Raw genomic sequence first — 23,084 nt, forward strand, 5'->3', positions numbered from 1 at the left:
ATTGGTCATGCATACTGACCTAGCTGGCAAACAAAATCTGATAAGTTCATGAGCAGTATGTAATTTACTAACTTGAACTTCCAGACCGCTATCAATCTGTCAACACCTATGATTATTGAAACTAATATCATCCCCAGGTAAAAAACCCCTCCACTATGGGCTACATAACACAGTTTTATAAATCATTTTGTGGGAAATGAGGCTAATATTCTATGCCCACCTCAAGTTAGATATCTCATTGCTGCATATATATTATGAACTATGTCATAGGGAGTGAGGTTAATTTAGTAGCTAGCATTTATAGTCTGTATTTCCATTACAAGGCATTGTCCTATCAAATATTATACTATAAAATATTTCTAGTGAAGACAAAGCAAAAGCATTTGCAGAAGAAGCCTGACTTGGAGCTACTTAGGTTCAAAGGTCAAGGTCTAAACTGGATGTATATATTCACTCAGGTGTACCTGAGCGAAAAAAGGGCGAGAGGTACCATATTTACGGATTCAGGCTAAATTTAAAATTGATATAAAACGATAGTTTTTTAATCGATTACAAAAATTACTTTTTGTCGTATAAAGAAATTGTATCTGGTGTGAATTACACTACAGTTTTTATTCCTAGGGCTCTTTGACTTCTTCACATATTTTTTTTAATGATAGCGTGAATCCCCTGGCCCTATATAATTACGCACAAAAGATCGAGTCCCCTTAACAGGCTGGGGATTACGGTTGTAGCAACCTGCAGACTGAACATACAAATGGATACACCCCAAGCACACAAAAACAAAAAACACATAAATCTGTATCTTACTCACAAGAGTAAACACTTGGCAGACTTGTCCAAACCAAAATCAGTGCGATAAAAACACCAGTAGATTTGGGGCAAAATAATCCAGTCATCATCCGAAAAAGAAAAATACACATATTGCTCCTGGTTTAAAGACCTTCTCCTCCTAACCAAAGCAACAAGGATTCATATGAATGCAAAACCTAGCTTTTCAATATGATATGTCACCATGCTAGTCTCTAACTATGCAAAAATGTAGGTGTGATGCCAAATTTCCTGTCTATCTACACTCCGCTATACATGCTATAAGTGAACTTTGCATTAGTTTAGCTACGACCAATATCTGTGAAACAATAGCTTTTTCGACAAGATTTATTATATACCTTTGCTTGTCTTGACCATGTTCACTCAACTGGGTCCAATAAGTATCATCTATAGTGCAATTTTCTTTTCATTTTACGTTTGATACAAACAGGGCAAAATTAACAAAAAACTAGTTCAAATCCAGGGTTTAAATAGAGTCAAATATAACAAAAAATTAGTTCAAGTTCAAATAAGGTCAAGTTAAGGGGTACTACACCCTGCCCAATTTTATTGCCCATTTTGCATTTTTCTCAAAAATTATAGCGCATTGGGGACAAGTAAGATATGTATATTATAGGGGACAATGACTTTCAGCACAGACAACAGTTGTGGAGTTACAGTCAAAAATGAGGGAAAACCAATATTTGATCAATAAATCAATAACTACTTGCTTTGAGTTGCTGAATTTTCAGTACAGTAGTTGTAGTCCTTGCCCCTATAATATACATATCTTACTTTGTTACCAATGTGCTACAATTTTTGAGAAAAATGCAAAAATAGGCACAAAATTGGACAGGGGTGTAGTACCCCCTTAACAAAACATAAATTAGTTCAAGTATTATGCTATTAACAAAAAATACAACAATAAAAAACTTACTTTGGGGACAGCACCAAAAGTTAACACTTGCTGGAATACAGGATGTCCCAGAAAAAATTACCGGGCGAATGAATTTGGACGTAAGTCAAGAAATAGACATCAGAATCCAAAAATCTAAAAATCGGCGTGTAGCCCATCTTATTCTGTATCTTGTAGCTAATTTTACTGGAATCAGTTGACTGATTGCGAAGAAATGAGCGATTACATAACGCATGCCTCAATTCACTTCATTCCAAGTTTGAAAGAAAGATCATTCAACACAATGCGCACTAGTGGTTAACTGTCAATGGGCTTCATATTTTGTTCGGTGAAATCCTTTTCGTTCTTTTTAAACAATCTGTTTCTTTCAAAACATCCAATTATGGTTTGTTCAAATTTGAAAACCTGCACGATATTGAAAATGAAAGCTTGCATGTAAGATGATGCTCGGTACTTGTAGATATATTTTTTTCGTTAATGTTGATATAAATGTTGCATGAAGAATTATTGTAAAAAGAATTCCAGCTGGCTTAAAAAATTCTCACACACATTAAAACTGGAAGCACTTGATCATTGTCATTCTTGGCTCGAATGTTGAAATATAACATATTTGCACATCCTAAAGAATTAAAGTTGGAAAGCTTCCAATTGCAGAAATCAAAGTTTTCTCGGACAAACAGTTATTTATATTAGTGAAAGCATGAAAAACATAACACAGTCGGATTATAAAATAGATAATGTTGACTAAATTTAATGAGATACACAAACTTTAGAAAGCGATGAGCGAGTATGAAAAAGTGCCTGTTCATCAAACTTGGTATGAACTGGATTGATACGCATTATTTAATCGTTAATTTCTTCGCAATTAGTCAACCGAATCAAATAAAATGTTCGTATGTAATGTACAATAAAATAGGCTATGCGCTACATTTTAAATTTTTTGATTCAGATATCTATTTCTCGACTTACGTTCAATTTTATTCACTCGGTAATTTTTTCTGGGACACCCTGTATAACCCAAAATAAGTGAGATAAAAACACCAGCAGGTTTGGGGCAAAATAATCCAGTCATCATCCAACAAAAAAAGAACACATTATTGCTCTCGGTTTTGCAATATTGAACCTCCTATAACCAAATCAATGGAGATTCCCAGGGGAGATTCACGCAAATGTTGAATCTACTCCCTATTCCAGAAAATACAGCACTAATTTTTTGGAATTAAAAAAATACTGTAATCCTGTTTTGCCAAATGAAACATTGCTAAATCCTAAACCTTTAGTTAGTCCTAACTGGCAATAAAAGACAATTTAAAAAAAATTAATTTTAATATTTTTGCAATGAGGTAAAATGGTCCAAAAACATGTGCAGTTGTGCATGTTTTCTTACAATTGTAGTGACAAAATTGTGAGACTTGGCACAAGTCTAAGCATTCAAAATCTTGAGTATAGGCTAAGAGTTATAGCTCATAATTTGAACATTACTGTATATATGTTATTTTTGCTTAATTGTTATGAAAAAGATTGGGAAAATGTGTTTTCCAAAAATTAGAATTAATAACTTGAAATTATTCTTTGTTCAAGTCTTTGGGCCATTGTCACAGAATACGAAAAACACCCTAAAAATGCATGTTTTTGGCCCTTATTTCCAAAAATTAACCAAACATTAAAATTAGTCGTATATTGCCAGTTAGGACTACGTAAAGGATTCGGATTTAGCCATGTTTTATTTGGCAAAACCCGATAATATTTTTTTAATCCAAAAAAATTAGCGAGCACTGTATTTTTCTGGAATAGGGAGTAATCTAGTTTTGCAATAGTAACCAGTACAGCATGTAGTCCATTCCTGGCAAAATGGTGAATGAGATAAAAGAAATGGCGAATGAGATAAAAAAAAAATACCCACATCAAACGTGGGTCTGATTTTCTTTTACAGAACAAGTTTTCTTTTTAAAATTTTAAGGTCAAATTAAAAACAAAACAAAACAAAACAAAATCACATTCCTACCTTTCATTGTAATTCTACTAATATAAAATGGATCAGTGATTCCAACTCCCATATATTTTAGGGCAATTTTATTTAGCAAAGTAATGGGCTATTCCAGCTGAAATCCATACACCCTCTATTGAAGACATGACATTAATCTCCCACACAGGGAGTGTGAATTTCAAATGGGGTTCCCTGAATTTGAAATCTCCACTTGAAATCTACACCCCCTGTGAGGGAGATTAAGGTCATGTCTTCTACAAGGGTGTATAGATTTCAAAAGAAATAGCCAAATTAAATCCATTGACTTGTACAAGGCAAGCGATTCTTTCTTGTAAGAATAAAGGATAAATAAGTTTACAAAATTCTCAATGAGAAAAATGACAAAGGAAGACTAAATGAATAGTACTTAACAAAAAGCCTCATGCAATTAATTACATGTTATAGGTATCTATTTAACCTCCATCATTGACTAAAATGTCAAATATGAAAAATCTGATTCTATTATTTTCTAAATAGTTAGCATGGAAAAAGTTTACTTTTGTAAAAATGTGCTTACAGGTACCACAAGCTATATAATATCACAAAATTAAATTAAATTCTTGGAAGTTCGGTTTTGGAAACATTTTGCCAAAGATACTGTGTATTATTTTGCCCTACAGGTGGGACTCAACAGAGGCGCTCTGAATGTAAATATGTGACGCCACCGGTCACCTCATCTATAGGACATCATCTAACTTTTGGATTGTTCCCTAAGTGATTAATACAGGGGAGTATTTTTATAAAATTTTGGGCAGCCAGGTGGAGATTAAAGTCATAATGTACGATCTTATAATATGAATTTGGTTAATTTTTTTCAAACCTGATTTTTTGGCATATTTGTAATGTTTACACATGTCACAACTTGCACCTAAATGGAATCAGCCAAATTTGTTGTGTTTGTAGGTAAACAGAGCAAAGTTTGACATAAAGTCATAAATCAAGAAATTATGACTTTATGTCCGCCCATTAGGGTGATTCACAAAAAATGAAATTGGTATTTTTCAACGGGACACCCCCTCATTTTGTTCATTTTGATAATAAAATCATACCTGCAAAATATGAAAAAAAAAAAAAAAAGGTTAGGGGGTGCTACCGGTCAATGAACTTTTGTACAAAGTCAATGGGATTTATGAGCCATTTTCTTTACAACACAAAAAAGCCATGTTAATTTTCCCTGATTGTGCCAAATATATTTGATCATAGTGTGAGTAATGTCCTTAAAATAAATGCTAAAGAAAATTGTAAAAATGTTAACCCGCTTTCCAGAAAATTGCATTTTTGTGAAAACTGTTACATTTGGGGCAAGGCAGTTGCTGAAACAGCCAAAATATTATGAACTGGCCACTATCCAATGTTGTGACCCCAATTTATATACATTTCTTTTCAACCATGGTGAATCTAATCCTTCCTGTGGTCATTCAATTCAAACAATACAAATCTTCATCAGGTATGGCCATAATGACAACCCCTGATGTATGGATTTTGATAGTTACTATTACATATGATTTCAAAAGCTGGTATCACCATTGGGGTAAACTAATATGTGAAGAATTTTAATTTTTTTTTTATCAACAGTTCAGTTCAATAAGGTATAAATTTGGGGTGCCTGGTGGGATTCCAGGGATATCCCAGGGTATTCTTTTCTTGAGCTACACTCCCTCTGTCACTTTTGAAACATTTTTATTATTACAGTCAACTATGAACTTTAATTTGGTAAAACCCATGTTTTCACAAAGTTAGGTATATCATTGAACATTTACTTCAGTTTTGCAAGCCTGGTAGACTTTTTTCGCCCTGAAATAAGCGTTTGAAATTTTGACAAAAATCCCATTGACTTTGTGTACAAAAGTTCATTGACCGGTAGCACCCCCTAAACTTTTTTTCATATTTTGCAGGTATAATTTTATTACCAAAATGAACAAAATTAGGGGGTGTCCCGTTGAAAAATACCAATTTCATTTTTTGTGAATCACCCTACCGCCCATAGAACTGCGTGTTAAATGGCCAAAATATCAAGCAGTGTTTCTTTCACGTTACCTCGTTATTTCAGCTCAAAATGGACAGAAATCATTCCTCATCATTATTACTAGTATTATTTCAGCATTTTGAGTATATAATGACAAATTTAAAATTTGAAGGAAATCATACATTAAGCCTTAATGTAAATCGTAGCAATCCTGAAATTGGGTTGAACTTCATGTGCACCGTCACAAATTTCTAGGCATATCGATTGCTGTTGGAGAAAAATGCAAAATGCATCATTCAGGACACAAAACCCTCTACCTAGTTAAACAGTAACACTTGATGATAAAATACTATTCTGTACAACAATTATGAAAACTTCAACAACTTTATTATCATTCGATACAGTAAGTTATGTACATGTTTAATATATATTTTACTTTTAAAGGGGCATTTCATGATTCACTGCGTCCCTCACTAACATTGAATTCAAAACAAAACAAGCTTTTTATACCATCAGAAACCTAGAACTACCCAAGCGTGTCTCCACACGGAGCGACCAATTAAACAAACAAACAAACATTGTTTGTGTGCGTTACCTTTTTTTGCAGATTCGGTTGTTTGACAAGACAACGTCCAATTTGTATTTTCCAGCTGACGACTGACAGAAATGACAACACATTAACCCATGGGGCATTGTAAAACATGAAATTAAGCGCAAAATTCAATGTCCAAATCAGCTGAAATTTTGGAAATAAGCCTTTTTTTCGTGGTATCTATTGAACTATGCCCTAAAAGGAGGATGCTAGAATCATGGAATGCCTCTTTAACAAACTTATTTAGGATCAGTCAAGTTTTTTGATTTCTGAGGGGAACAAAGAAAACAAAACCTGCCAACTCATGTAAAACATTTGTTTTCAATTGACTGACCAACTGCTGTATAATAAAAAATATTTTTATGACGTTTTATTTTTGTAAATTTTAAAGCTAGTTAGTCAATAGGAGAGCACAATTTAATTGTGCCTCATGTTTTGTTCAACAGGGGGCAATTTAAAAATATTTGTGATCCCATGAAAAAACAGGGTGTTTTTAGGTTACAATTATGAGTGCACTCAGCATGTATTGCACCATTTAGAGGTGCAATTTGCATTATGGTAATTATAGGGTACAATAAGTCTTAAACCATTAAGGGGTAAAATTGGCTACAACAGAATACACTATATTTAGAGTGCAATTCAGAGATGCTTGGACTAGCATGGGTAGTACTGTGTATGGGAGTGACCCCCTCCCCAGCATGCTAATTTGGGCAGCTTAAGGTCACAGCACTATAATCATGGAATCATACGTACTGATTTTGACAGTGTCAGGCCATGACAGTACATGTTGTGTTAAAATGATTGGTACTCATCAATTTTGATGTATATTGACAGGCCTGCCTAGTGAGAAACATGACCGTCGCGTACTTTATCATATGGGTGTCTATCTCGCTACGGTGGGAATTTGTTGTGTACATTTCCCAGATAGCAAGTACCGCCACACAAATTCAATTCCTGCAGTTTGCTGTGTCATGTTGGCTCCCAATCTCCTAGCATGCTGTGTGGAAAAACTTACTGGAGACCACCATGATCTTCCGCTACGTGATCCAGGGCTATTTATTGTCCAACTCAGTGGAGAGTCTTGTTCCGTTAAAAAGTTAGTATGAAAACAGTCGATATCTGTGCTGATGAAACTAAGTTGGACGTAGACAACTAGGCCTGCCTCCGCCAAATGCAACATTGGATACTCTTGAAATGTCCTGAATGTACTTAGTACATTACTTTTAAGGGGGTATTACACCCCTGCCCAATTTTGTGCCTATTTTTGCATTTTTCTCAAAAAGTATAGCGCATTGGGGACAAGTAAGATATGTATATATATAGGCGGCAAGGACTACAACTACTGCACTGGAAATTTTATTTCAGCACAGACAACAGTAGTGGAGTTACAGTCAAAAATGAGGGAAAACCAATATTTGATCAATAACTACTTGCTTTGAGTTGCTGAATTTTCAGTACAGTAGTTGTAGTCTTTGCCCCTATAATATACATATCTTACCTGTCACCAATGTGCTATAATCTTTGAGAAAAATGCAAAAATAGGCACACAATTGGCCATGGGTGTAGTACCCCCTTAAGTAATTTAAAATTGTTAATTGTTATACAATTAAACTACAAATTATTTGTGTCTACATTGTATCATTGTTGAATTTTAATGTGACTTATCCATAAATGAAAACTGACAGATACCAATCATTTTGATACACCTTGTATATTCATGAAATGATTTTTAAACATTTTAGCGATTTTTTATACAGATATTTATACCCGAATCATTGATCAACTGCTACCAGAAGCAGGAACTACAGTAGCTATGTTGTTCAATCAAATGTTCCTCCGTCCAATTAGGTAATTTCTTTGCTGTAATCAGTAAATCTGCCCAATAGTTTTGGTTTTTCGGTGCCTTTTGGGCTGCTTAAACTTTACAATGTTTGTAGCCTGCTTGTAATATGAGACTCACAAATTAGAAACTGTTTTTTTGTAACAATTGACTTCCTTTGCATGATCATTAAGCTGAATTTTAACTCGCATGCATCAGTATTTAGAGCATCAAACCGATCAATCATTACAAATTATTGAGGCAAAAACGATGTCACTTTTGTGAGTTGAAGAAACTCCCAAGTTTATTTTAATTGTCATCTACAATCGCTGTGATTAGAATGGATGAAAAAGCGATGAGCGATGCATCACAAAATTTCCTCTACCTTTCCAAAAGCGGTGCATAGCAATTAAAGGAAAACAGTCAGCTGAATAGGTTGGTGTGAAGCAAGTCTGGAAACAAGACCATCAATACCCATAGAAAGATCAATGCCCATAGTAAGGATACAGTGGCAGAGAATAGCATTGGCTGAGTAGACTTGAAGGAAGTCTGTGACATGCTGGACGATTTGTTTTAAGATCTGGTAATAAGATCATGTATACCTACATCAATGATGCAAAGTCAGAGAATAGCTTTAGTCGAGTAGACTTGTAGAAAAGTCTGCAACATGATGGATGGGTTGTCATTGCGGTCTTGTCACTGTTAAAACTGCAGAAGGCACTAAACCTGAAACAGAAAATTACAAAAACAATTGAACAAAAAGATTAGCAAAATTGACAGGTAAACTTAAATTCTAGCTATGACTCACTACAGCTCAACATTGTATGATATAAAACTCAACTTTTTCTTTCAAAGATTTCTCTTAATATAATGTTCTACGTGCTGGTCATATAGCCCTAGGCTTCAACATAAAAAAAAGTTTTATAAGGCAATACAAGGCTTGTTTGTACTTATTTTAGTGCCTTGTTCAGGCTGCTTGCAAATAAGGTCATGAAAATACCATACTGACGAAAGTATATTCCTGTCTTCGAGTAAAGTCCCACCCCTAAGTTCAAGACAAAGTTCAGAAATTTTAATTCCCCCGAGTATACTCCCATGCTAAAATATTGACTTTTGTTTCAAAATTCATCAGCTTTTTTGCTGAAAAAGTCAAGATTTTTAAACATAAACTATTAAACTGTCTGGAAAAGGGCTGAACATTAATTTGGATTTTTCTTCCCCTATCTATTAGTGAAATTATGATATAAGCTGAAATATTCCTTATCACTTGCAGCAGGTAAATTGTTAAAAGCATATGGGTTATTTATTGTACCATAGGCACTGAGTACCCATGATTGTCCTAACCTATGACTCTATTATATGATATACTGGCTTTGAACTCTAATTAATGCAAATCTGGGTCAAGTTTTTGGTTTTGGATTGGATATGCGACACGATCTGGTCCATTAGACTAAAGAGAACTAAGTCACATGTTACTACGAGACCAGGCCGTTGCAACTCGTATACTAGCGCAATTCAAAAAGGTGGCGACAGCGTCGGCTTTCCCTGTGTATTACTCTGCGCTTAAATGGCGTCCGATGGCGTCGCCAACAGGCACCAAATTGATTCAAGGGCGGCACCATATTGGAAAAGTAAAGAAAAATGCTGCTGCCACCACGATAGTACTAAAAGCTATGTAAAAAAATATGCTTAGTGCTGTGGAGACTTATGCTAATTAAAGAAAAATGCTGCTGCCATCTACGTCCACATGTTGCAAGCGTGACGATCGCTGACCTCACATCGACGAATGGAGTTGCAAGTCCATCGCACTTCGTTTCTATTATACGTCCACGATTTAGACTTGACTGGCGAATGAGTTACCGATGTGATGATGACGTGACCAATCAGCAGTGACATGGCTGGGTGGGGAAAAGGGGAGTCTTGGCCCCTGTGGGATGATTTGTTGGTACTTTTTAGCCCATTTTCATTAACTTGAAAGTTGCCTTGCCCACCCTCTGAAAAAGTGCTGGCTACGCCACTGCCAATCAGAACCCCACTTCTGTGTTTACTCTCAGACCACTAAAGAACCTTGCTGAAGACTATAGCACAATTGAGACATGGTGATATCACTTTTGCATTAGATTATGGGAAATTCCTAAATCACCTCTGATATAATGGGCTATTCCATTTAAAATATCTTCTATAGGGGGAGTATGAATTTCAAATGGAAGGAACACATTAGGCAGCTTCATTTGAATTTCATACACCCTCTGAGAAAGATTCAATCTGAATCTTCAGAGGGAAGGTGAGTTTCAAATTGAGCTACCTTATGTTCATTCCATATAAAACTCATACTCCCCCTGTGGAAGATAATGCCAAAATCTTCTACAGGGGTTGTAGCCCAATCCATCACCAGGGATCCACTATGGCATTTTATTAATAAACGCACCTAATTCTTTCAATGGTTTCTCCATATCATCTTCTGTGAACACTTTTCTTGGGAATGGTGTCATTAAAGTGAACGGCTCACTGGCACCATCTGTTCTGTTGAGCTCTACATATAATCGTACTGCTGCTAAACATTCTGCTGCACCGAATGAATTGGTTAGTGAGCCATTGGTTAAACGAATCTGAAATAAAAGAAAAAAAAAGTTCATAAATAATAAAGTTTTGGAATGGAAATGTGTGATGCTATCAAGCAAAATCAGTCGGAACTCGGTAATATTGATGTTGGGATATGGCCAAACAAAGGAAATATTTCCATTTGTTTCCGCTTTAATTGCTCATATCTTTGGAACTGGTTGTTCAATTTCAATGGGGTTTTCTGCAAAATCCAGCTTTGTAAATGCTTTTTACTATCCTAAAGGAAACTGAAAATTTAATATTTCCGAGTCCAGACTGATTTTGCTTGATCGTGTCACATATGTGTGACCTGCACCATAAATCATGCAGGCAATTAGTTGTGTGGGACAATTTAATCATTTTGCAGTTAATGCCAATACATATGCATTGAGACTGGGGTAAAAACTGTCTAAATTATTGCTACATGTACCTGTCTGGGGACCCTCTACTACTGGTTGCCCCCCACACAAAAATAATTATCCGTATGTGCTTTCCAAAACACATCTCTTATAGGTGTAAATTCAATACCATAAAGAAAACAAATTTATGCACATACAATTCGATTTTTAAATCGTTCATAATACACACCTGTAATCTAGCTGAATCATAGTCTTTCTTAGGTGCTGCTGCCGCTGGTGGAGATGTAGAGGGCGCTTTTTCTACTGTTGATGTCGTCTGCTGCGGTGGATTACTTTTAGCAGCTCTATCTGCTCTGTCTCTGGCTATTTGTTCTTTAACCCTTTGTCTATACATAATTTGGAAAAAAACAAGTAATTTGTTAACAGATAGCAGTGGCAATTGCATTCTACTCGAGTAGAGATAATATGTACAGTTTCATATAAAATGACCTATTTTGTCTTTAATACGCAGCTTTGGCTTAACTACTAGCAGGCCATGTTAGCACATCTAAGCTACTAATAAAAGGTGCAAAAAGCTGAATTTAAGATAACTTTTTCTGAATAAGCAAATTACTGCATAGGCCTTTAAGCTTAAATTTTACAAAATATATTTTGTCATATAAATGTAGCGTTACACCCCGATCATGACCACAAGCCTATTCCTAACCCCACCTTGCTAGTTTATTTTCATGTTTTCCCTTTTTTCAGCTCTGCTAGCTATTCCTAAACTCACCTTGCTAGTTTATCTTCAAGTTTTTCTCTTTTCTTCAGGTCTGCTAGTCTTTTCATTTCATCCATCTCATGCCTGTTAAAAAAGAGTTAATATCTTTATTACACATAGAGTCCCCAGGACATCACGTGGACCTAGAGAAAGTGCAGATCCTCGACAGAGAACCTCGGTACTTCGAAAGAGGAGTCAAAGAGGCCATCCACATCCGGGCCAACCAACTTTCTTTGAATAAGGACAGGGGGGGCGCTACAACTTAGCAAGAGTCTACGATCCAGTTCTGACGTCACAAGTCAAGAGTCGTCAAATCGATCAACGAACTGGATCATTCTGCTGAAGAAGGTTGTAGTAATAACAACCGAAAATTTCAGGTGAGCAACTTTATGTGTTGTGAACAAAAGTTCAATTCTTCATTTATTTAATTACCAACACAGATGAACTTTCATGATAATCTTTATTACAGTTAGGGATTTCATCACTTTCCACATTTTACTGTTAAACAATGATACGTCCACTTCCGATGCATTGTTTACTTAGTTTACTTGAAAATTTACAAATCTGAAATTTTTAAATTAAAAAAAGAAAACTCGTCATCAGCAGTTAACACCATACATGCATGTATTTTAGGGGGGAAAACTGGGGTGGCAAAAAAGAAGTGACGGCGGAAGAAGAAGAGGCGGCAAAAAGAATTGTTAAAGAAAAAAGGCAGAATTATGAAAAATGTGTACTGAAAATGGGACTATACATCAAAATGTTGTGCTTTTAGGTCACTAGCGCCTATAAACCTTTTTTTTTGCTCTTCACTTTTTAAAAAAATAAAAAAATGGGTCAACCTTTTCCGACTGTTGATGAAGGTGAAGGGGGCGGCCAAATTTACCTTTTCTGCAGCCTGGGGAACGGCCACGATGCGCCACTGACGTGTGGTGAGAGTTCAGTTAAGCACAAGGCAAAGCTGAAGGTAAAAGTGAGAGCTACACGATGAAACCAGAGTTGTTGCCGATCCATTTGTCATGAGTGACAATGCTACCGAGTTGTGAAGTCAACTCCCAGATTTGCTGTTTTGGGCGGGGGGTGATTTACACTATTTTGCAAACACGTTTCCCATTGCGTAAAGAGAAATAGGCAACGCCTGCGTCATACGATGCTACGTAGATTGATGGGTGAATGAGATGCTGATGTGATGATGACGTTATTCAATTGGCCAATCATCAGAACCAGACTTCATGTTTACACCGTAAACTGCGCTAAATCGGGGAGTGCAAAATTATATAAAGGTCTGCAAATTAGGTGATGTATTGACAAAATGCTGGCCTGATTGCATGCTGAGGTAAAAAACATATTCAATGCATCAAGGCGGCATGACACTTTTAGGCCAGAGTAATTCTTTGTGACTTACTGTTGTTTTGCATTGACCATGTCTCGTCCCTGTTTTCTCCGTAATTTCTCCTTTTCAATGGCTTCCTTTTTCTCCTGCTCTCTTTTCTGTCTTTGCCTTTCTTCTAATTTCTGTTGTATCCTAAAAACCAATTTGGTTATGGTAAAGGATTAGGTTATCTCAACAAACTTTTTACTATACAACCGAGACACGACTAAGGGAGTAAATTATCGGTTAACAGTTATTTGTCTAACCATTTAAACAGACCACAATCCGGTCGGTTAACCGTATACATGTACATGTATGTAAAACAAAAAACCAAGGAAAAAACCCCTGTTAAAAAAAATAAACTAAAAGTTCTGAGGTTTATATTCAAAGCTGGATAAAGTTGTACATTTTAATTACTGTTGCTTCTATTGAACAGCCACGGACATACTGAATTAACATGCAATGCTAGCTGTTCAATAGAAGCAAAAGTAATTAAAATCCGTAACTTGATCCATCTTTGGATGAAAACCTCAGCACTTTTAGTTTTTTTTTAAATAGCAGTTTTTCTCTGGTTCCAACCTTGAATAACAAGAACTTTAGGGTTATAACTTAAACTATCTTAAACGATTAGTGATTTTCCTAAACGGATAGTGCATTTTACGGTTGGTTAAACGTGAAACATGTAAACATAGACACCCCTAGACCCGACTTGACACTAGCAAACAACACATTGTTTTATACACATTTTTACTAGTGTACAGCATACCTTGCCACTTGCTCTTTCTTCTCTTCTTCTGTGAGTGGTTTTATTTCTTCTTCTGATTCAGAGAAACTCTGATGACCTGTACGGGCTGCATGTACCTGTAAAATGATGTTATATATTTTTTTAAAGAAATTTTTTATTAAAAAAATAAAATTGCAGAAGACTGAACCTTACTTTCATTTATATTTGAATTTGAATGGAATATTTTTAAGATACATTTTTGCCTTTTCAAATTGAATTTCAATGTTTAGGCAACAATTAGCTAGGCCTAAGCAGTCCAGTTAGCTCAATCGGGAAGGCGGCTGACTCTGGTTCGATTTCCACATTGCTGATTTTTGTTCTAGTGGACAGATTGGGCTGGCTTGAAATTCCTGTGGAGATCAAGAAAACTACCATAATCCTGGCATTGATGGTTTATGTAGGTCAATTAGGGCTTGGGCTGAACTCAAACTGTGCATTGGAAAGGTTTATGGAATGATTTGGCCCACCCTGATCTGGGATTAAAGTGTGCAGCCTTGTAGGTCTGGTAACACACATAAAGATCATCTCTCGGAGGTTGGGTCACATGCAGCGTAGGACGGAAAATAAATTTAGTGATTTATTCATTCATTCATTCATATTTTAATTCATCAACCATCAACATTACAAGTGACACTAGTAGCTCAACAAAGTAATAATATTAAATCTAAACAAAAGTCAATGGTATAAATAAATAGCAATACATTTTAAGCAGTAACAATTAAATTAATATAAACCGAGAACAACAATATGATGTATTATTTTTAAGTGGTTGGTCACCCACCTTTGCACAGTATTTCGTGGGGCTTGAGAGCACATCAGACACACCAAATTGCATTCTGAATATACAAGGAATGTTCTTCTGATATCAAATAATTTTGGCTTTTTGAAATAATACAAATTTTATGGCAAATTATTAAAAATTGATATTTGTTAGATTTTTGATATGTATAACAGTCCTCAAAGTTTTACTTAAAAGGGCATTTTATGATCCACAGCCTCATCCCCCCACTTTTTTCAAACAAAGTTGAGATTTTTATACCACTGGAAACCTCTGGCTACATGTACCAACAATTCCTTGCAGATTAATTAGTTGAGCAGTGTGATACACATAATCATGCATAACTCACAAACACAAAATCGGAATCAACTGAAATTTTGGGAATAAGCTTTTTTTCGTGGATATCTAATGAAAAATGTCATAAAAAGAGGATGCTAGGATCATGAAATCCTCCTTTAGTTAAATGATATGCACTTAAAGTGTATGGAGCTGAAATGTTGACCTTTTGTATATCATTTTTTAATAATTTGCCATTTGTATCATATAGCGAATTTCTACAAACAAAAATTAATTTAATATCAGAACGACATTCCTCATATTCAGAATGCCATTTAGTGTGTCACATATGCTCTCAAACGTCGCTATTCGAGCCCTTACACCATATTGGCAAATTCTAATTGACCTTTTCGGTAAATCTCATAAGCCATTGTGAGTACTGAGAACTTGTCATTTGACGTCACGCCGACTTGCAATGCGCAGTAATGTTTGATAAAGAATGTGCACATCGGCGTGACGTCAAATGACAAGCTTGCAAAGGCTTATGGGATTTATCGAAAAGGTCAATTGATGATAATGTCAACTCACCTGAACATCAGTGGATGTACGTAACCTCTTTCCACACCTGCAAAAGATGTAAGATATAAAAATGGTTATACAAGAGACGTGCTGAGATCAGTCACTGTCAAACCTCCTTATCCCTTGCACTTTTATCATGTTTACAACAATATCCAATCAAAGACTCTATTGTTAATCCCAGCATTGAACATGTACACGAACGGAGGGCTTTACAGCAGCAATATCACTGAGGGTCTTAGGTTTTGGATGATGTTTATTGAGTAACTGGGGGACTCATATACCCATTACAAGTGTTCAAAAAAATCAAAATGCTGGTCATGCTGGAGATCTGATAATTACACCAGCAAATGAGGCAATATATTGCCAAATTATGACCCCTGAAGGCAACTAACATGTAAAGTTGTCAAAACATGAGGTTAATGTTAAGATTTGGCACTGCATTTTGTTGAAAGAACAGCATTTGAAATGACCAATATTTTGAGTGAACATCTGTTCCAAATTCGATGACACCTCTGTCACTTTCAAAGCAAAGTATATTTTAGAGTGATTTTATGAGACAGGATACAATCAGGTGTCCTGTTCAATTCTTAGCAAATCAGTATTGTTTGCAGATTCATTCACTCCATTGCATTTACACCCACAAACCCCCTCTGACAGCGAATGGAATTTGTCCAGCGTGACATCACAAGGTGTCACCGCACGTAGTACAGCAGTTTAAAGTGCTTAAATTGTTTAAATTTAAAAGTAACGCTAGGCAAGTGACAGGCATGGAAAAATGCTCATCACCGGTTAAACTTAGTAGACTTACTCATCACATTTCAATGACTTTGCCTGGGCTGGTGCCGTCTCCTGGGATGTTCCATCAGTGCTCTCACCCTCCCCGGCCTCCTGTGATGCATCACCTCCTTTTACGACAAAAAATATATACGGTCATAGATATATAAAATCAATCATTCTCTGCGGGTCATCCGGGGGGGGGGGCACTCACATAAAATGGTCTGTATGCATGAGTGACCAAAAAAAACAAGGAAAAGGGGGTGTTTTTTAGGCAAGTTATGCGAGTGATGCACTTAGGGTCTAAAAACACTGATTTTCAAAAATACTGGTAGTTTTCTGAAACTAAACAACTTGTTTAGGGTACCTTTTCAAATTTTTTGCAAATTATGAGTCCAAAAAGGGTACATTTTTTATTTTTACTAGCCAAAAACTCATTAGGGTGTAAATTTTATATTAAATTACCTTATTATGGGCCTAAATTTGCTGGTAGGGTAAAACTCGTTAACGGGGTGTTTAAAGAAAATTTGGTCACGCATGCATACACTATCATACTTGAGGGGCAGGTCATCAGGTCTCAAAATTGAGTCACTTGTAATGTGACAACTTTGAGTTGCTAGACAAGTTGTTTAATTAGTGGCTAAACAGAGTTGAAAAGCATTTGAATTGGGTCTTGTTTAGCACCTGTTCATCATTTACACCCCAATGTAGTAAAAATAACCTTTGAGTTGGAGCAAATTTCTCAAAATTTGTAGTGATTAATGTTACCAAACTTATGCCATGATGAAATATAATAATTTTTGAAGATAAAATGTGCTGACCTTAAAAGATTGAACAATGTTTAAGACTACCGCTATTCATTTGAAATAATGCACTTATTGTTCATCTCCTCTATGGAGATATTTTCCATAAGCATGCCATCTATGATCATGCTTGAGGTTTCACCAAACAAACCATGGGTTTTGAGGTCTTATATTTTTTGTTATATGTCAACAAAATCGATTAAATTTTCAGGATGATCTTATTTTAATGTTGTTATAAGCAAATATAATGTTCCAGATAACGCTAGTTAATAAATACATTTAAGAAAAAGTACCTTAAAGTTGCACTTTCTGTTAGTATTCCTTTTTGGACTTTAACTTTTTAACATGTTCTAGCAGCCCTATATAAAACCGTGACACTTTCGAAAGGCCATATCTCTGGAATGAAATGTCCGATTAAGATTATTTAAACGCCAAAATGTTTCTTTCATCAATTCCCAGCCAATAAGTTAGGTCTGAATCAATTTAAAAGTACTTCAATTTTTAGTGGACATGCCTAATTATACAACATGTCCCAGACAGCTGCTAGATTTGATGAGTTGAAATTTGAAATTGTGTTTTAATCATTTGAAGGATAAGAAGTATTTTACTGCTGAGTTTGGTACAGATACTCCCAAATATTTTTTGAAGAAAAATGGCATATTATGAACATTTTGGCAAAAATGAAAATTTTGATGTGGGCGGGCAATTGTAAACCTATGATTCCTTTCCATTAGTCATGATAAAATTGAAGAACACACAGACCTTCTTGGCTAGGCGTTGATGAATCTCCTAGTTTGTGTCCTTTAGGTGCTTCAAAGGGATCATCGATATCAGGATCATCACTGTGAGCAAAAAGCCTGAAAAGAAATTTGCCAAAAAGAAAGAAAATGGAAGAACAAATCATTACATGGTTAAAGGAGATAAAGTAACTTGAAAGCACATCTATATACACTACGGTACTTTGGGGAGCCACTGATGAAAATGATCTCAAATGCTTGTAACAGGTGCATGACAGAGCTGCTTGTCTGATATTTCTGGTTGGTCATACCAGAGAAGATGTAATAAAGAGGAGGTTGATCAAGCTATCCTCAAACAAAATATGTGTGAGACCGTTACACTCAAAGTAAATGATGAATCACCCTATTTAGCTGCTTAACAATAGAATACCACAATAGGGTTTGAACCCGGATGGGTGTGATACACAAGTTGCAGCTAACTGCTTTTAGGGATAGGTCAGTGTGTGCATGTCATGCATGCTATACACAGCATGCATGCAGAACCTGTCATCTTGTCAGATTTCAGATAAAATATGACTGAAGTTCTATGGCAAATTATAATTTTTGCTACTTGTTGCCACTTTCAGACTCTATTATTTAAGATAAAGAATGTTATCAATTATCAGAATATCTTTATTAGGTTGGCAGGAAATGACAGGAAAATATATAAAATAATAAAATAGAAATGATCAACAATCATCACCTCTCTAAAAAATCCTAAAAATTTCTTCTTTAGAAATTTATATATTTAAAAAAAATGGTGGATTTGGGGGGAAATTTTACAGCACTCGATTTCTTTCTTGTATTACCCACATGTGGTATCCCATCCAAGCAGCAGGTCCTTAACACACACGTTTCATACTTTTTAACAAATTCTTTATAGAAACATGGGAAATATTTTCAATTCTGAAGTGAAAATTGGTCAACCATGGGCGGTCACACACATAACATCATAGGATATTTCAAGTGGATGTCTAACTACTTGAAAATAAAGGACTATGAATAGATGCGACAGGATTACCTACGGGATTATCTCAAGGATATAATTCCGTTGACCCTCCTCTTTATTACATCTTCTCTGGTCATACAGGGTGTTAGCTAGCCACCCATCTACCTGTCATTTTGAATGGGCAGTTTGCTCCTGGGACAGGCAAAATTAATGACTGTGACATATGTGTACATCCATATCAAAAGGATGCACTTGTCGGCTGCTTGGGGATAATTTGACGTGACCTCCACTTGAGATGAGTCTGGTATTTATACCTAGCTATTATGTGACACGAGGCACATGTAGCAGCCGACAAGTCCTTCGTTTTGATATGGATGTACACATGCTAAATTCTGCAATACTTGAATAAGTTCTGGGAAGTCAAAACAATGCCAGACTAATAAATGGAGGCTCTAGCAGTACTGACCCGGGGGTGCCACTCATATACCATTGCATGTTGTCATCACTGACCAGACACTTTTATTTTTCACCCAAAACACTGACATGCCCAAGGGCTGAAAGGTAACCCTTACCACTGACCTGCTATGAAAAAAGGATACCCAAATCACTGACCACAGCCATGGTGCAAACAAAGGTACCCATATCACTGACCTTACATGTCCCAATGACCCTTTTCACTGACGTCTAAGCAGTGAAGCTTACCAACTTTAAGCTTATCAATTGGTCATGTGTGTGCCGAATTTTGCACCCTCTGGACTGGTGTGTTTTTGAATGGTACACAACCCGCGGCACACAATCGGAAGTAGCAGCGGGGACCGGATAATAAGCAAGAAACATCAGCAAAAGCGATGAAAAACGTGATTGCATTTTCTTAATAAGCGTAGCTATTACCTTTGATTTCAGTGCTGAATCCGGGCGAATCCATGATCCGCGCTAAGCTCTGAAATCTGAAATATAAAGCACTTTTTTTTTTTTTTTAACTTCGGTTTTGCGTGGGTGACAAACAGCGATGGCAAATGTCACTTCACGATTTCCAAAAGGCATGGTTCCTGTCATATCTGGTTCAGCAGTCAAACGTATGTCGTAATCCATTCCGATTACACAGTATCTGTACCTTGTACAAAATTCAGTAGTCTCTAAGCCCGTCTCACGCAGCCCGCTTCGGCAGCATGCACAAACCCGGGCACAAACATCACCGAGTTTTAATCATGGTACAAGACCGGGCATTACACTTACAGACCCGGAAGTAAGAAGTTGTTTACAATCAGGAACGAAAACAGCGGCTGACGTCAAATGCTGGACTTTGATTTTTCATGAACCCAAAACGCCGACATATCTATTGTAAAAAGGTACCCTTTTTTTTTTCCAGAAAACACCAAAATTGAGACCCTTTTGCGTCCCGCTGGATGTGGGCCTATGCTTAAAAAGATACCCTTTTACCGCGAAATTTTGGTCGGTGATGACTTCATTGACGGTTCAACTGGCACCCCCGGGAGTACTGACTGCACCATCAGAAGGGGCAGGGGGCTGGTTTATGTTTTCAGAGTTAAATTTTGGCCTCGCAGTTTTGGTGAAAATGAGGGGCCTGTATTTGTCAAATCCTAGCTAAACCTTGTGGTCGTAAAACCATCCTAAATACATGTAGCCTTCTACATGTATTAAGGGATCGGATAGCTACGTTTGCAGTATTTTTGTGGGACATGGGGCACATTGATCAGACATATATCTAATTGCATTCTGAATTTGTCTGCATTTTTCCCCAAAGACCTAAATTTTTTAATTAAGGTCTTGTAATTCATATTCAGAATGCAATTCGATATGTCTGATGTGCTGAGTGTCAGGCCCCACAAAAAATACTGTGGTGTGTGACCAACCCCTTAAGTGATATTAGGTATTTATTGGCTTGAAATTTATTTATGCATAGTTCTTGTTTGTCTCAGAGAAATCATTATGCCATCAACATTCAACACCGACCTGCAACACATACCGTATTTCCTCGAATAGACGCCCCATCAAATAAACGCCCCCACCACTTTTTTCAACCAAGATGTTTCAAAAATGCCGATATTTCCATGCTATCTTGTGTAGCAAGCTTACCAAGTTGCTTACATGGTTGATAATGGCGTCAATAATCGGTGAACCAAAAGTCAGTGTTTCTAGTTCATAGTTCGTCATTTTAGCGCGAGTTTTTAAGCTTACCTTATGATTTTAAAGGGAATTATCGTTCTAAAAATGACCTTAAAATAAAATGACCTTCAAATCACATCTCAAGACACCTTTTACAGCTCGAAGCCTCAAACGTTATATTTTTGTACTGATTTTGTGTTTTTTATTGTTATTTTGCTTTGTACAAATTGATTAAACCATTCTGATGGAAATAGTGTAATCTAAATAACCTTATTCCTAATCCCCTTGCAACAATGACTCTAATTGCCATCATTATCACTTACCAGTCCATAGCTACCTGTACACTCTTGTACTGGGTGACATGTAAAGCCTTCTCCCTACAAAATGAAATATAAGGGAAAAAAATGAAGAGGCAAATTCATTATGTTGGGATAATTTACACATCCGAAGAAGAAAGTCATCAAATATTTTGAGAGTCCATAGCCTGAACAATTAGTGACTTCCAGAGCAACGATATATCATTTGGGAAACATGAGATGTTCTGGGTCTTGATACCAGACAACGGACATTTCAGCTGGTGCTGTCATCGGAAAAAGGAATCGCATTTATATTGGTGCAGATGACTCGCACCTTTTCAGGGCAAAAAAACACAATTTCTATGCGTTATTGACATGGGGTCGTCAGGAAAAAAGTTTCCTGTTATTGAAACCTAACTTTGTACGTTTTATAGACCTAGAGGTGAAAAACTAATGACAGGACACACAGTGCTTTTCTGCCGGCGTCCGTTTCATTTTTTTCAGAGATGGAAAAAAAACCACGTAAACAACATCTCTTACACAGATGTTCTATATACATCGCTCTGCAACTGCATCACTTGTGTGCATTTATTAATTACATACCGGTAATTAGTAACATCAATGGTCTTTACAAAAATCCATTTATATGGAATCAGTATGTCCATATTAAGACAAAATAATTGCCACGATTTATGAGGTTGATGGACTACATCATACCCGCTGATTTTGGGGTGTCTCGATCGTGATATTCTGCATTTTTCAAAGGCAGATTAAAAATACACTTCTGGAAATTTATCAAACGAATGTACGTAACGTAGGCATGGATCATTGGATGTGCAATCGTGCTTCCTCTTCAAACGATCTGCCTGCGGCATTTTGATTTGTGATTTTTCTCGGAAATCATGCCCCTGTACACGCACTGATCGCACTTGCCAAACTGTGTACATGTATGTCATGTATGTGCAAGCATATAATTTGATATATATGCAAATGTAACCTTTCACCTGGGCTGGAAAACCCCTTGGAAAACAGGCCCAAATTTTGCTATTCTCACGAAAACTTGGTGAGATCTTATTTAGCTTTCTGTTTTACGTTTTTATTCATTTTTGTTTTACCATTTTTAAATAATGTTCGGTATTTTTTTTATGACAGCTCGACAGATGAGTCAGTGGCTTTACTGGCCACTGCAAAATTAGGGCAAGGCCATTGTGGCCGCGTAAAGTTTTTGACTTGTTTTTCAGGGCATTACGGCCGGTCAAATGCAAGGGCATCATGCTGCATGCATGGCACCTCGCCTCGGCAATGGCCGCCGTGAAATTCCGAGCATTGCATTGATGCCGATACTGGTCTACTGGATTTTCCCACTGGCACCGAGTCCTTAATATTTATGGAAACACACAGATACAAACATTGGAAACTGCAAGCAGTTTAATGGCTGAGTCATGAGCCTAGCCCTAGTAGATTAGTGGGCATGAATGATGATCATGATGGGTGCAAAATTTTGAAGCTTTGCAGTTTTTTGAAACTTCAAAAACACGACTGAAACTTACGCTCTGTTCCGTGGAAATCCCATTTCCATCAGAGTCTCTACATTTGACGACATTTTTCTGACAGTATGAAAACTTAATTGACTACAACTGATTCTCAATTACAAGAAAAACGACACTTCATCCGGATATTGCCGAATTCTATGTTCGTGCAATTATTATTGACGGCGACCAATG

The 23,084-nt window shown here is 36.4% G+C and overlaps 1 protein-coding gene across 1 annotated transcript; it reads right to left on the reverse strand.

The window, feature by feature from the left end:
* Positions 1 to 6,083: 6,083 nt before the first annotated feature.
* Positions 6,084 to 23,065, reverse strand: LOC140146527 (UBX domain-containing protein 1-like). Its single transcript, XM_072168404.1, has 11 exons — positions 22,911 to 23,065; positions 21,388 to 21,441; positions 17,975 to 18,069; positions 16,444 to 16,540; positions 15,645 to 15,681; positions 13,985 to 14,079; positions 13,252 to 13,371; positions 11,862 to 11,933; positions 11,319 to 11,475; positions 10,558 to 10,738; positions 6,084 to 8,855 (listed from the first exon to the last, which is right to left on the reverse strand). Exons 1-11 carry the CDS (start codon positions 22,961 to 22,963, stop codon positions 8,812 to 8,814), a joined length of 1,005 nt encoding a protein of 334 aa, XP_072024505.1. The 5' UTR covers positions 22,964 to 23,065; the 3' UTR covers positions 6,084 to 8,811.
* Positions 23,066 to 23,084: the final 19 nt, after the last annotated feature.

The sequence above is a fragment of the Amphiura filiformis genome, chromosome 2 (assembly GCF_039555335.1).
Source record: "Amphiura filiformis chromosome 2, Afil_fr2py, whole genome shotgun sequence".
NCBI lineage: Eukaryota > Metazoa > Echinodermata > Ophiuroidea > Amphilepidida > Amphiuridae > Amphiura > Amphiura filiformis.